This window comes from Dipteris shenzhenensis, chromosome 21 (genome assembly GCF_047967505.1).
Source record: "Dipteris shenzhenensis isolate YYH24624 ecotype China chromosome 21, Dip_SZ_1.0, whole genome shotgun sequence".
Lineage (NCBI taxonomy): Eukaryota > Viridiplantae > Streptophyta > Polypodiopsida > Gleicheniales > Dipteridaceae > Dipteris > Dipteris shenzhenensis.
This window is the reverse complement of record NC_141616.1, coordinates 6,745,261-6,761,785: the sequence shown is the minus strand read 5'-3', so window position 1 is coordinate 6,761,785 and position 16,525 is coordinate 6,745,261. Positions and strand designations below refer to the sequence as shown.

Here is a 16,525-nt window from a genome sequence, read left to right as displayed (position 1 = left end):
AGCTGATGATGCACTGTTAAAGCACTTGTGAAGCAACTGCAGCATTCTGAAATTACTGTTTTTTCTGAGAAATCAGAATTTTTATGCCTATTTGAGCACGGTACAGTGTGTCAGAAGGTACAGTAACTGGAGGACATTTACTGTTTTGCTGCAGATTCTTTTGACAGTAAAAACAGCACTATTGTGAGTGCTTCTGGCTCTTGATAGAGCAGGTTTTTTCTGAGAAATCAGAATTTTATTCAGTCCTTTTTTGACTTACAGGGAGTCAGGTACTTCCCTTATCTGATATGGCATCAGGGGGAAGTGAATCATCAATTCTGAACATAAAGAAGTTGGAAGGGGCACACAATTATGCCTTATGGGCAGAACAGTGTTTGAATGTACTTCTGCTTAAGAAGATTTCTAAGCCCATAAGGGTGAAGGGTGTCAAACCATCTGGGATGTCAGATGATGAGTGGGAGGAGCTAGATCTGTCCGCGAGGGCTGCTATCATGCTTACTCTCAGTGATTCTCTTGTGTATAATGTTCAGGCTGAAAAGACCTCTTATGGTGTATGGCAGAGGCTAGCAGAGTTATATGCCCAAAAGAGTTCAGCCAGTAAGGTTTATTGGTTGAAGAAGCTGGTTGATCTTCGCATGAAGGAAGGTACAGCTATGACCTCACACTTGAGTGAGTTCAATGCCATCTTTACACAGCTGATTGCACAGGGGTTAACCTTGATGAGGAGTTCAAGGCTACTTTCTTGTTGTGTACCCTCCCTGAGAGTTGGGACACTTTCAAGACCACCCTGTCTAATTCAAATATCACTCTTATGTATGCTGATGTAGAGAGCTCTCTCCTTATCGAGGAGATGAGCAGGAAGAATAATGCGGGCAGCAAGTCTTCAAATGCTTTGCAGGTACAGGATAGAGGCAGGACTCAGCAGAAGGGGAGATCTGCTAGTAAGTCCAAATCCCGCAGTCAGTCCCGTGGCAAAAAGGATATTGAATGCTTTTATTGTGGCAAGAAGGGACATGTGAAGTCTAAGTGCTTCAAGTTCATGCGGGATCAGAAAGCCAAGAAGGCTGAAACAAAGGATGCAGGCAATGGAAGCAAAGGCAAAGGCAAGGCCAAGGCAGATGACTTGGATGCAGTGAATGTTGCAGCAGAGGCCAATGACAGTGACATACATGATGTTTTATGCTCTTCTGCTATAATAGCACATGCTCTGGTTATTGATGGCCATGACATGCACACCTGGCTCTTGGATTCAGGTGCTTCTTTTCATGTTACTCCTCATAGGGAGTGGTTTACTTCCTACACAGGTACTCATGGAGTTGTTCATCTTGGGAACAACTATGCATGTCAGATTGCAGGGATTGGCAGTATACAGATAGTATTTCCTGATGGACACATATTCATGCTTGATGGTGTCCGCCATGTGCCGCAAATCAAGAAAAATCTGATTAGCACTGGCTTGTTGGATGACAGTGGTTACCACACCACATTTGGGGATTCCAAATGGGTGATTACTGATGGCCAGGTTGTAGTGGCTGAGGGTTTTAAGAGTGATACCTTGTACCCTCTTTATGTTTCCAGTGTGGGTAATCATGTTGTTGCCATAACCGAGCTGCCAAAGGTTTCATTGTGGCATAGCCGGTTGGGACACATGTCTGTTAAAGGAATGCAAGAACTGTCACGTTTGGGTTATCTGCCGTCTCTTTCTTTTTCAGATTTGCCTACTTGTGATCATTGTATATTTGGCAAGCATTCTGTGACTCCTCATAAGAGGAGAACTCCCCAGAATAGAGCACCACTTGATCTAGTGCACACTGATTTGTGTGAGATGCCACAGTTATCACTAGGGGGTGCAAAATATTTTATTACTTTCATTGATGATGCCACACGCAAAGTGTGGGTCTATTTCTTGAAGCATAAGGGCGATGCCTTAGATGCTTTCAAGAAATTTGTCGCTCAGGTTGAGAATCGGACAGGTAGCAGGCTGAAATGCCTCAGATCCGATAATGGGGGTGAGTATGTGTCACATGCTTTTGTGCAGTTTTGCCAAGCTAAGGGCATCAAACAGGAACTCACAGCTCCTCATAATGCATCTCAAAATGGTGCAAGTGAGCGGATGAATCGAACTATTCAGGAGAAGGTTCGATGTATGTTGTCTTATGCTGCATTACCCCATGGCTTTTGGGCAGAAGCCGTGCAAACAGCAGTTCACATTATTAACAGGTCGCCAAACAAGGCTTTGGAGTTGAAAGTGCCAGAGGAGGTGTGGTCTGGCAAGCCACCTTCATATAAGCACTTACGTGTATTTGGCTGCGAGTGCTTTGCTCATGTACGCAAAGAACTGCGCACCAAACTTGATTCAAAGTCTATCAGATGCATCTTTATGGGTTATGGTGACGAAGGTGAAATAGGGTACAGGTTATGGGATCCCGTTAAACGGAAGATTATACGCAGTAATGATGTCATCTTTAAAGAGGATAGTGTACACAAGGAACCCGTGCAACCTGTGGAATACAGGAGGGTTATTTATGATGATGTTGGACAGCAAAGAATGCCCATTTATATGCAGCAGCAGGCTGCTGCAGATAACCCTGTTGAAGAGGGTATACAGGCTGAAAATCAGCCAGATAATTTTGCCAATGATGCACCACTAGATATGCCAGCAGATGGGGCTGTAGAACAGCCAGATATGGTGGTACAGCCACCCGTCATGCATGAAGAACAGGCTGGACAGCAGCCTAATCCGGAACATTTTGTTAGGAGGAGCACCCGTGTACAACGGCCTCCTGCCAGGTTTGTTCCAGGAGCCAATAATGTGGCTGATTTTATCATGCTGACAGATTGTGGTGAGCCTTCCAGCTTCAAGGAAGCTATGGGAAGAACAGAGAAAAAGAAGTGGGAGAAAGCCATGCAGTCAGAAATGGACTCCCTACTTCAAAATGATACATGGGACTTGGTGCAGTTACCTGCAGGCAGAAAGGTTTTGCCATGCAAGTGGGTTTACAAAGTCAAAGTGGATTCAAATGCTTTACCGAGGTATAAGGCCAGATTGGTTGCCAAGGGATTTAAGCAGGAGAAGGGCATTGACTTTGATGAGATCTTTTCCCCTGTAGTCAAGATGACTACTTTGAGAGCAGTGTTAGCTCTTGTTGCTCATGACGACATGGATTTATGTCAGATGGATGTGAAGACAGCTTTTCTTCACGGAGATCTCCATGATGAGATCTATATGAGTCAGCCAGAGGGATATGCTGTTAAAGGGAAAGAGCAGCTTGTGTGTAAGCTCAAGAGGAGCTTGTATGGACTCAAGCAGGCGCCAAGAGAATGGTACAAGAAGTTTGATGCCTTCATGCAGTCCCAAGGGTATCATAGGTGTGAGACCGATCATTGCTTGTACACCAAACGGGCAAAGGATGGCAGTTTGATGCTACTCATTCTATATGTGGATGACATGCTTATTGCCAGTAAATCTCAGCATGAGATTAGTGCTTTGAAGAAACAACTGCATAAGTCTTTTGACATGAAAGACTTGGGTGATGCAAATCATATTCTTGGCATGCGGATTACTCGTGACAGGTCCAAGGGACTTTTGTTTCTGTCACAGAAAGAGTACATTGACAAAGTACTGCAGCGCTTTAAAATGGAGGGGGGGAAGTCTATTAGTACCCCGTTGCCTCCACATTTAAAACTCAGCAGTAAGGACAGCCCCAGATCAGATGATGATAAGGCTGAAATGGCCAAGGTTCCGTATGCATCTGCAGTTGGATCTTTGATGTATGCCATGGTTGCCACTCGTCCGGATATTGCTTTTGCGGTGGGAGTCATCAGCAGGTATATGGCAAATCCAGGCAAGAGGCACTGGGAAGCAGTGAAAGGTGTCTTGAGGTATCTCAAGGGTACCAAAGACTTGTGCATATGCTATGGTAGGCAGGATGCATTGGTGCATGGTTTTACAGATTCAGACTATGCAGGGAATGCAGATAACCGGAAGTCTACTACCGGTTATATTTTCACATTTGCAGGAGGTGCTATATCATGGGTGTCTCGGTTGCAGAAATGCATTGCACTGTCAACTACTGAAGCTGAATATGTTGCAGCCACTGAGGCTTGCAAGGAAGCAATATGGCTTACTCGGCTGGTGGGAGACTTGGGCATTACAGGATATATGCCGGTTTTGCATTGTGATAGTCAGAGTGCTATCATGTTGGCAAAGAATCCGGTCTTTCATCAGAAGACCAAGCACATAGATGTGAAATATCATTTCATCAGGGAGGTACTGGAAGACAAGCGACTTGAGCTTGTGAAAGTGCATACTGATGATAATCCTGCAGATTTGCTCACTAAGAGCTTGCCTACTGAGCGGTTTGCACATTGCCGCCACATCATGGGATTAGGATGAGACCATTCTTATTTTATGGTCCTGTATACAGTAACTGTATATTGCTGTAATTTTTATTCTTTTCTCCCCTTTAGGCACATTGGCCTTTAGGTGGGAGGTTGTTGGGGTAAAGGCACATTGCCACCCCTTTATTAAAGTTAAGACATCTATGACTGTCTTAAGACAGTCATAGGGTAAAACCTAATCCTAATAAAACTAATGAGTTTGTGGTGTGGCTCATCACTTCACACCCGCACACTTGTGTCTTCTCTCTCTCTCACACTCTCTCCCTCTTGCTCTGCTTCCCCCTTTCAGGCCCTTCAAGAACACCAACTGCTGTGCTCTCAATCTGAAGAATAACATAGGATGCCCTGCTCTCCACTAGTGTACCCTCTTGGGTGATCTCTGGGGCCCACCTGGCTGAAACTTAAATGCAGACTCCTCCCGTCGTACCATCCGCTGGGTTCCAATATGTCCGGCTCTTTCCTCTGAGTAAGGATCTGCATCTGTCAATCCTGTCCTGGGAGAGCTTATGCTGTTGGATAAGCACAATGTCTGGAGGGGACCCTGAGGAAATAAATCGAAGGGAGTCCCTAAGCAACTGCAATCTAGGAACTCCGAATCTACGACCATCTGCATGTGAAATAAATCTACGGCTGTTCAGTCCTCTCACATTCCAAGAAATGATGGACAGCCTAGACATTGGATGGAAGTGATGGGATTCCAGTGGCAGCGGCACAAATGACTCTCTTTGACGGCGCAATCCAAAGTCGGTCTCTGATCAAGCTCCAAATCCGCCCCAACTCATGTAAAATGGCTCCATCCAAGGGAATAATACTCTGGCATGAACTGAGGAGCTGAAAGTCAAACCAACCAGCACTCCTGGGCAAATCAAAGTCTCCATGAACCTCAAAGAACAGAAACAGAAAGGCCCTGCCACCGAAGCCACGTCAAAGAGTCCTAGGGCAAGAATGAATCTGCGAGCCGACGATACGGTGAACCGATGAAAACTGAGTCATGCTCAAAAGCTGTCTATCGATCTCGCTGTCAAGTAGCTCAGTTGACTAGCTTTCGTTTTCCCAAGAACGAAAGCTGCCTGCGGAGAAACGAAGAATGTGTCCCTTTCTGGATAGAGTAACAGATTCCAAGTATTCCTCTACCTCCTCTGACCGTCGACAAAATACCGGGAGAAGTTCCAATCTAGTGAGGGAGTCTGTAGAGACCCCTCCAGCCAAAAAGGACCAAAACTCAACGGGCAGATCTCTGTCAACCATCCTGGGGTCAGGTCTAGGAGTCAGAAGAGCTGAAAAAGGCTGAGCCGTCCTAACTCTACACCTGGAAGAGGTGAGAGGGAGAGAAAGAATCTACGACGAAGTGCATGTACACAAGGGTGACTGAAAATCTCGCTCAATCTCATCTGCTAGGATCTCCCAACCCTCATGCCTGTCTGGGTACTGAGCGAAATCTGTGACCGCACTCGCAAATGATTTGGATAAACCAGGAGTGAAAAGCTGCGAGGACGAGGCTATACTGGAAGGTGTCTGAGAGGACACTCCTCATAGCAACAAAAGAAGGTACTGTACGACAGGGAAGAGAGAGAGGTCTCGAGGGAACCTCATACAGGCGCATGAGATCTTGGGACGGGCTGTGACTCTGACCTGTGTCGTAAAATACCTCTCTCTCACTGGACTGCTGTGAAGAGGCATCCATCACCTCCATCACCGTGTCCGCAGCCTGAGCAGTCTCCTGCGGGATAACTGTCTCAGAAACCAATAAATGAATCTCCGGGGTAGAAGTGTCAAGAGTCATCAAATCCTGAGGTACTGTCTCCTGCACAGTGTGAGGCCCTGCCTGCGGACGGTCCTCTGATCTCCCCTTTCCGGGGTCTCCTGCACGTGTGTCTCAACTCCCTGAGCTACCATCTCCTGCACAGTGTCAAGACCTGCCTGTGGATGGTCCTCTGTATCTCCCCTTTCCGGGGTCTCCTGCACATGTGTCTCAACTCTCTGCCAATTGTGAGCTCGTACTGCTGACTCTCCCTTTGTGTCCGTCTCCTCCGAGCTCTCCATGAAAGCTGTTCTGCTGGAGGCACTCCCAAAAAAGTCTCCTCTCGCTCTGCTGAATGAGTCAAAGCAGGCTCAGAGGCTGCTCATACTGCTGACTCTCCCTCTGTCTCCGTCTCCTCCGAGCTCTCCGTGAAATCTGTTCCGCTGGAGGCAGCTCCAAGTCCTCTGAGTTCACTGGAGGCTCCCCCAGAGGAATCTCCTCTCGCTCTGTTGAATGAGTCGAAGCAGGCTCAGAGACCCCTGGAGGCTGAGCTGTAGGTTTTGGGTCACTTGGAGGATGAGATGTATCCAGAGTCTTTGATCGATGCCGACGACTGGGGCAATCCCTAAGAAAGTGACCTCTCTTCCGACAGAAAAGACACTGATCAGGAAGACCCTCGTACAAAACCCTTTGCTGCATCTGGACCCCATCTCCAGTGGAGTATGAAATCAAAGTAGGCAAAGGTCGAGGAGGGGGGAAATCTGAAATGAGTCTGATCCTCGTAACCCCTGTGCGAGTAAGTGATTGAGCATAGGAAAGTCTAGCACCTGAAGGGATGACTGTACCTGCCACACTAACCATATGCTCCACAGCTCTGCGACAAGAGCTGACCTCATCAAGAAGTCCAGGGAAAAGGATCCAAAAGGAGACCTGTCTCGGTCCAAGGGAAGTAGAACTGCGACGGGAGTGGCATTAATGTCCTCCATTGTCTCAGCTTACGCTGTCGTGTGGGGAGGAGCTACCTCTGCTGAAAATACCCACCAAGAACTCGCAACCAACCACAAGTAAAACCCCAAAGAAACCTGTAAAAAGAAAGCTCAATCTTCAGCCTGCGTGTGATCCAAACAGGTCACTCAGTGCTGAAGCAGACAGCTCCGCCAATGCCTGGAAACAGCCCAGGATCTCAGCTCCACGGAACACAAGGCGAACAGTCCGGGAGAGGGCCCTGAAACTGCCTAAGCTGAAGCAAGGGAGGGGCAGGCAATCAGCAAGGGAGAGGGCCTGAAAGGTGGCCTGGCGCGGCCAGGACAGCAGGCTGAAGGGAGGGGGGCGTGAAATTCAGGCTGAAGTGGGGGGGCGACCTGAGCAGGACGCTGCCTAGGGGGCCTGCGCGACTGAGGCAGCAGGGTGCAGGGCCAGAGGCCTGCGCGGCCAAGGCAACAGGGCGCAGGTGACGTGTGAGCTGGGCGCTGCCAAGGGGCCTGCGCGGCCAGGCAGCTAGGGAGCGAAGTGCTGCCTGGGGGCCTGCACGGCCAGGCAGCTAGGGAGCGGGGGCTGCCAAGGGGCCTGCACGGCCAGGAAGCTAGGGAGCAGAGGCTGCCAAGGGGCCTGCACGGCCAGGCAGCTAGGGAGCGGGGGCTGCCAAGGGGGCCTACGTGGCCAGGCAGCTATGGAGCGGGGGCTGGGCGGGCAGCAGCAGACGGGGAGCTCCTCCTATGAATTTGTTTTTGCTTGGAAGTTTTTATGAGCCTTGCTAGTCCTATCAGAGGATGTGGAGTGCATCTAGTTCTTCATTTTAGTTGTTTGAAGAAGTAGGTACTTATTGTAATAGTCTGGTAGGAGAGGAGATTCATAGACTTGATTGAAGAAGCTTACACAACGTACTATCATTCAAGAACATTTAGTACAATGGTAAGATGGTTAAGAACAGAATGTTGCTTGGAAAGCGTACACAAGCTCAAAAAGCAGCCTCCTAATATCATTGTCGAGGATGTTGACTCTTCTTGGGGGAGGCAATGTTACAACACCAGTAATTGAAGGAACTGTGCAAATGACTGACCTTAAGCATGCATCTGGCCATCTCCATTGTGGACCTGTTTTTCCTTTCAGAAACATGATTCTGCTGAGGAGTGTAAGGAGTAGTGCATGAGTGAATAATGCCTCGTGAGGATAGAAATGCATCAAACTGCTTTGACATATACTCACCCCCCCTATCCGTGTTGAGGGTGACAAGCTTGTTTCCTGATTCATTCTCAACCATATTCAGCCATCTCTGAAAGCATAAGAAAACTTCAGATTTGGCCTTTAAAGGATATACCCAGCAATACCTTGTGAAGTCATCAATGAGAGTCATGAAATACTTGTATCCTCCAACGGCATTTGTCCTCATTGGGCCACAGACATCACTGTGTACTAGCTGCAATTTCCTTTGTGAGAGTTTTGGACAATTCTTTTGGAAAGGAAATCGATGCATTTTACCCAAAAGACAACCCTCACACACATGTTTGGAAACTGTGTGAGTTTGAGGTACATCATTTGCCATCTGCTGTGAATGTAGCTTTGCAAGAGCTCTATACTTGAGATGGCCCATTCTCTCATGCCAAAGATGAGTTTCAGCAAGTTGTGAATCTGAAATAGCCAATGCTTCAATAGAAAGTGCAGCTGGATGATGATCAAGGTGATAAAGCCCTTTTTGCAAAGTGCCAGTGAGAACTATGGCATTGTCATCACGAAGATCATATACTAGGCATCTGTAGCCATCAAAAGTTACTCTGAAACCTGAAGTAGCAATTGCTGAAATTGAAATCAAGTTGACTTCAATGCCAGGCACAAAAAGAACATTTGTCAGAGTGACAGGATGGCTGGAAATGGATGCGAGCTGCACATCTCCAACTCCTTTTACAGCATATGAAGCATTATTAGCACATGTAACAGTCCCCCCTCGAGGTGCATCAGCTAGAGAATGAAACAACTGTCTGCTAGATGTGACATGCTTGGAAGCACCACTATCAAAGTACGAGGACTGAGCATCATTAGCAGTAAAGAGTGCATCAGCTTTGGAGGGATCAAATGAGCAATGGACAACCCATGCCCAATCATAGAAGATCGACACTAGTCTGCTAATTTCGCACAAGACCACCATTGGGCTTTCTTGGTTACATGTCAGTATAATCCTGATGTTCATGATGCTTGTATGGCAGTTTCAGATGTTCGCTTTGATAGTGGTGCTAGCAAGCACATCACTTCCTGCAGGAAGTTATTCAGCTCATTGGAGCTTACATCTAAGGGGGGTAGTGTCACATGTGCCAATAATGCATCATATATCGTGAAGGATATTGGGCAAGTTGCTCTTACTTCTATCTTTGGTGGTATTGTCACTCTAGAGCATGTGCTTTATGTTCCAGGCATTCGTAAGAACCTCATTTCTATTTCAGCCATTGTTACATGTGGCTTTTAGGTTATTTTTGATGGTGTGAGGTGTGCATTGTATGATGTTACACATGCCTCTACCTTGGTTTTGACTGGCACATTGTCTAGCGGTCTTTACAGACTTGATGCTTATGACAGATGTTCAGATGATGATGCTGTACTTGCCGATGCACATGCCTTTGCTATTGATCCTACCATGGAAGATACTCATTTGTGGCATGAGAGGTTTGGACACCTCAATTTTGGAGCCCTGGTGAAGTTATATAAGGAAGATATGGTTGTGGATCTTCCCAAAATGCATATGCCTACCAAACATATTTGTGAACCATGCTTACTTGGTAAGATGCACCGTGCTGCGTTTCCCAAGGATGGGAGAGTTGGTGCTTCACGTAAGCTTTATCTGGTTCATAGTGATGTTTGTGGACCCATGAGGATTGCAGCTCTTGGGGGGTTCTACTATTTTGTTATACTTGGATTTTCGCATTGAAATCCAAGTCTGATGTTTCTTCATGCTTCAAGCACTTTATTGCCTTGGTTGAGAATGAGAGTGGGCTGCACATTGCTCACATTAATACAAACAGGGGGGTGAATACATGTCGAAGGAGTTTGCTGTTTTTTTGGCTTCCCGTGGCATTAATCATCGATGCACCTTATACTCCTCAACAGAATCCCGTGGCTGAGCAGAAGAATAGATCAATGATGGAAATGGCCACATGCATGTTGAAAGGCAAACATTTGCCTAATAAGTTGTGGTTGAGTGCCGTCATGTGTGCAAATGACATCTTGAATAGATGTCCTACAAAGGCATTGCAAACTATCACACCTTATGAGGCTTGGACGGGTCGTAAGCCTCGCATTTTCCACCTGAGGACTTTTGGATGCTTAGCTTATGCTCATGTGCCTTCACAGAGACGCACTAAGTTGGATGATAAAACTGTTAAATGCATTTTTGTTGGGTATAGTTCAAAGAGCAGGGGCTATAAGCTATATCAGCCCGGCATGGGCAAGTGTTTTGTCAGTTGGGATGTTGTGTTTGATGAATCTTCCATTATGCCTTTGCTGGACTGTCAAAAACAGCCCGTTGTTGATGCCCTAGACATATTTGACAGCTTGATGCCTTTGTTTCCATCTGATGCTCAGGATGATGTTCCATCTGAGGTTGTCCCTCCTCCATCTGTTGGCTATTTACAGCCCCATGTACATGCAGAATCAGCCTGATATGCCTATCATTGATCAGGATCATTTGCACCGGGCTATTAACCAGGAAAGAGCAGAAATTCAAGAGCCTAAAAAGGTACTCCGTTGGCTCCTTGACACATTAAAAGACAGCAAACAAGACACTCCTTTGCCAGCCCGTACGAGAGCAGCTGTCCAGAAAGAGCATGCTAGTTTTGTTGCTTATGCTTTGGTTGCTACAGCATGCAATGAAGAGCCATTATGTCATCAAGATGCCTTTCAGAATGATTGTTGGATGAAGGCCATGCAAGCTGAATTGGATCCTTTTTATCAAAATGACACTTGGAAGTTGTGTGATTTGTCTTATGGTAAGAATTTCATTGGAACTAAGTGGGTTTACAAGATCAAATAGAAAGCTGATGGTTCAGTGGACCGTTACAAAGCCCGTCTTGTTGCTAAGGGCTATGCTCAGCAGCATGGCATTGACTTTGAGGAGACTTTTGCTCCCACTTCTAGGATCACTACCATTCACATTGTTATTGCCTTTGCTGCCCACTTTCATTGGGAGATACATCAGCTTGATATTAAGACAGCTTTCCTTCATGGGCATTTGCAAGAAGAGGTCTATGTTTCCCAACCTCTTGGCTTTGAGGTTGAAGGTTCTGAAAGCAAGGTATGTTGCTTGAAAAAGGCCCTCTATGGATTGAAGCAAGCACCTCAGGCTTGGTATTCGAGAATTCATTCTCACTTGCTCACACTTGGCTTTCAGAACAGCCCTATAGAGGCTACCCTTTACATCCACGAGCGTGGGCAGATTTGCTGTTTTTAGTCCTTTATGTGGATGACATGCTTGTAACTGGGACACATGCTCAGAAAATTGCAGATTTTAAAGTTGATTTGCAGCAGACATTTGCTATGTCTGATCTTGGTCTTCTGCACTACTATCTGGGCATTCAATTTGCTAGCAGTGAGGGGGGCATTTTAATGTCACAATCCAAGTACATTGGACAGCTTTTGCAGTGTTTTCAGTTTGAGGATTGCAAGCCAGTATCCACACCATTAGAGACTGGTTTTCACTTCTCTTCTGAGGATGGCAGCGGTACATGTGATGTCACTCTTTATCAGCAGGCAGTTGGTTGTTTGATTTACCTATGCCATACGAGACCTAATCTACAATATGCTGTCTCACATTTGAGCAGATATATGCACAGCCCATCTATGCACCATTGGCATGCCGTGAAGCGTGTTTTTAGATATCTTAAAGGCACTCAGCATTTAGGCCTTCTTTATGGGCTGATACTTCACTTGTCATGCATGGGTTCATTGATAGTGATTGGGCTGGTTGTTCTGACACTCGTGTGTCACATAGCGGCAATTGTTTTATGCTTGGTACTTCATGTGTTTCTTGGTTCAACAAGAAGTAGAGTACAGTTGCTACTTCTAGCTGTGAAGCTGAGTACAGAGCCGCTTTTACAGCTACAATGGAGTGTGTTTGGCTTCGGAAGCTATTTGCAGATCTTTGTGCATATCAGACTGCTCCTACCGTCATCTTCACTGATAGTCAGAGTGCTTTGGCTGTCGCACGGAATCCAGTTTTCCATGCTCGCACAAAGCACATTGAGGTTCACTATCACTATGTCAGAGAGCGATTATCAGTAGGTGATATTGAGTTGTCTTATGTTCCCACTGAAGATAACTTGGCAGATCTTTTTACGAAGGCTCTACCTCGACCTAAGTTTGAGGCTTTTCGGCAAGCTTTAAACTTAGTACCTTTTGTAACTTGATTTGTTGTACTCTGTACAGTCATAGGTTGCTATATCCTACGGGACAAACATGTGCAACCATGACACTAGATATTTAGGTATCTTGAGTGTCCAGGATACCTTAGCCCATACCATGGAGGGGGGTTTGTAGGCTATCTCATGGGCTATCCATAGATGCCGGTATGAGCCTTGTAGGTCTAGTTTTAGTCAATTTGGACTATTGGTACAGTTAGTTTATGTACCATCTAGGTCAGTTAGGACACCTAGTCCAGTTAGGGAAGTTAGCCCTAGGGTTTTGTTATGTTGGCTCTTCTATGAGCCTCCACACTTCAGTTTTGCATCAACCTATTACAGCATCTCGTTTTTCTTCATTGTGCTTCCATTGCTTCCAACACCCATCACCAAGTACAACTAGGGCCCTTATATAGATATGGCCCAGGTGAATACAAAACATATTGCATATGGGGTTACCTCCTAGGATGCCACGTGGCAACTTATGGTATCCCCTAAAGAAAGGAAAAACAGTTACAAGCCAATAAAGGCCTTTCCACTAACTTTTAGCCTAAGTAAAAGTCACCCTCTGTTACACTCACTCAATAGATGTCTTTTTCGAGGGGGAGGAGGGGGGTGCCATTCTTGTAGAGAATTGGGAACATACGTGGACTATGGTAATTTTTTGTGGGGCTTTCCTTGAGTCATTTGGCCTTAGGTTGGAGCTACATTCTATAGAGGCATAGCCCAAATACATTAACCAGCTCTCCCATTTTGGTATAGCCTATCCTTGTTCTGTTCGTGTTATTGGGAGGTTTACATTCACCTATTCTTAGTTTTGATTTCCAGGAACAACGCTCCTTTGACGTATAGGTACAATAGCCCTTGTTCTTTTTTGGACATAGAAGATGCATCGTTTCAAGGAAATATAATGAGCAGTGTGGTGAAGTATGCTAAAGGAAGGAAAGAATGAAGCAGATGTCTCAACTGGCGTTTCTAAGACAACAGACTGTCAATCTAAGAATGAAAATAAATACTTTCCCAATGTGTTGTTTTGCAGAAATTGAGCCTGCAGTCAAAGTTGCTGAAGACACTAGTTCCCCTGCTGCTAGGGTGGGGGTAGCTTTAGAGTGTTTTCCCACAAGCACATTGGCTGGCTGGGAAGCAGAGAAGTCCAATGTTCCATTTCGGCACCGGCGTATACGAGACTACGCTCATGCATATCGCAGCACATCTATCACTCCATCAGATGTAAAGAGAGTTTTACTATGCCTTATTGCACCTTTCAGTCTATCACATATTGCCTAAGACAAGAGAAAACAGAGTTTGCTATACCTTGAGTACCATTTTATGGTTGAACCCCAACAAATATTTAAAAAATGAATACATTTTAAAAGAAACGAATTTCTTCCAGGTAGCCGATCGACTCATTGCAGCTGTGGAGGATTCTCAGACCAGAGAACCACCCATGTCCTTATTTATCTCTTTCAATTCAGAAGACATTCGAGAGCAAGCTGCTGCTTCAACACGTCGTTTCTCTGAAGGTATGCATAAGCTGATTGCAATGTCATTAATAAGGGGAAGAGATTTTGATTCATTGATCAACAATATTTTTGTATGTAACTGTGAGGGTTGAACTTGTCAGTTGTTCTCTTTTGGAAATTGAAATTATACTGAGATAACTACTGGTTTTCTGGCAGGGGACCCCCTCTCGATTCTAGATGGAATTTTTATGGCTGTGAAGGATGAGATTGACTGCTTTCCATATGAATCTCGGGGTATGCCATACAGACATAAGCATGCTAAATAATTTCCTAATGGGAAAATATATTTTTTTTGACAGTAAGAGAGATGGTATGTCAGGCTTAGTCTGAATCTTCACAAGTGTCAAAATATCTCAAGCTTTAATACGGCTCAGTTTTGGCTCTATTAATTTTCCAACTATATATCTGACACGCACTCGGCTCTCCATCTCTATAATTAGCAAAAAAGACTATTTGTCCAGTATCAACGATTCGAGAATGGAGACACAAGTATTTACGTAGAGTGCTTTGGAATTCTGCTCCCATGGCTGGAATAGAGCTTTGTTGCACTGTCTCACTCCACTCCCTCCTGTTGCTGTATTGTGTGACTGTGGCATTGTCATGTTTGTCCACCGAGGTTGTGTCTAAGCCACCCTACCATGAGCGGTATTTCCTAGTATCCGTGGGATTCCTTGCTTTGTGTATTGGTACAATGGTGGTAGTTCTCCAAGCTGGTGGAAAGCCGTGGCATACAGTGTGGTTGAACATATGTGCGAAAGCGGAGCCAATACCTCCTAGTCCATAGCCCCTCATGGTCCTGAGCTCTCCGGTTATGTAGCCGACTGAGTGCAGTCTGTACATTTTGTGCAATGAACAAGTGACATGTGGTGGGCGTGGGCATAGAGGATATATTAGGTGGTGCCTGCATTGGGACGTCATAAAGTGAGCTTGCATATGTGTGCCAATCTATGATGGGAATAGGCAGCTTCCCCTCAGGTAGAGGCCCCCACGTAATGTAGGATCTCGCCCGCCGAGAATGATCAGATCACCTCATCCATCGTATGTGTGCGGAAAGCTCACCTCTTACGTACCACCGTGAGATCCGTTGTGCCTCATGTGTCATCATGTGGCCCAAGGCTCGCTCACGAGTGAGGTAGGATCTCAACTCTTTGTACTTGTCATTGAACCAGTTTTTTATCTCTGCTGTCCCATATCCTTCTCTGATGTGTGTGTAGGCTCTACATCGTAGGAGTACATGGTGTTCATTCTCCCTCTCCCTTGTAAGGCAGAGTTTGCAGGTTCTTTCGGCTCTAGGAATCTATGGTCTTGTCCATCTACCCCTCTCTACTTCAAGGTCATGTGAGCTACTTTTGATTTTGCACATGAGATGTCTTTTAATGTTGATATGTCTTCCCCGAGGTATTTCTGCATTCCATGGCTGTCTATTGAGTTTATAAAACTGCATTTTTGCCCCCAGGTTTTGGCGGAGTTTTTGTAGCATTTTCTACGTCACAATCTCCCTTATTTCACATCATCTTGTGGTAAACCAGTGGCTGTTATACCCCATGTTTCCATCCATTTCATTCCGTCACTGTGCCAGCCCACGCTTTGTGTAGCTTCCATCGCCTTGTGTGGTATCCTACTAGCGTCCCTCTACTCCACTTTGTTGAGGTAGGCCATGAATTGGCCCAATGCTTTCTCCTCTAGAGGCAACATACCCGTCTCACCCAATAGGATTGGATAGGGTGTCTTTGTCTTGACCCCCAACTCCCCTATCAGGAAACATTTTTGTATAGTTTCTATCTTTCCCAGTATGTTCTAGACAGCTCGGGTGCCCAAGGCATCCGCAGAGGATTACTGTCTGTACAAGCATGGTGTACAGAAACTTTATCATTTCCCAATTCGATAGGTGTACCTTCTTGCATTTGTTTTGGAAGCTATATAACGCTTTCAAACCCTTCTTTCCATGCATGCATTCCACTTGTAGTTGTCCGTGAAATCTAGTCCTACATATTTATATGAGTTGACTAGTTCTAGGGGCTCTCCTCCATATGTGACGTCTACTTGTTTGTGGCGTGTCCTAATGACCATTACCTTTGATTTGTCTATATTGACCTGCATCCATGAGTTTTTGTAGAAACCTTTCAGGGCAAATGTGCTTGTAGGTTCTCCTTATTCTTTGCAAAGAATACTATGTCATCTGCGTAGCTAAGCATTAACAAAGCATACCCTGCAATCTGAACCCCCTCCGTCTGTTCATTCACATCCACTCTTTTAACTCATCGATAAGAATACCGAAGAGTGTCGGTGAGAGGGGGCAACCTTGTTTAACCCCTATGTCACTTCTTATTACAGCTTTCCCCTTGGAGCATGACCTGTCTACTAGCGGCTGTACTAACTCAGCTAGCACCTTCTCATAGAGATGGTATGTGGCTTCTCTGAGTTCTTGAGGAACTTTGAGCTTTTCCAGTCTTTCCCTTAATCTCTTATGCGGCACTGTA

General features: G+C 45.6%; 1 protein-coding gene across 1 annotated transcript in view; it reads left to right on the top strand.

The window, feature by feature from the left end:
- FAAH (fatty acid amide hydrolase) overlaps nt 1–16,525 on the top strand; it is a 222,569-nt gene that overhangs the window by 124,563 nt on the left and 81,481 nt on the right. Inside the window, exons 5-7 of the mRNA XM_087392616.1 lie at nt 13,562–13,752; nt 13,916–14,045; nt 14,202–14,279. Of these exons, the coding sequence (XP_087248742.1) occupies nt 13,562–13,752; nt 13,916–14,045; nt 14,202–14,279 (399 nt within the window). The remainder of the gene's footprint in view (nt 1–13,561; nt 13,753–13,915; nt 14,046–14,201; nt 14,280–16,525) is intronic.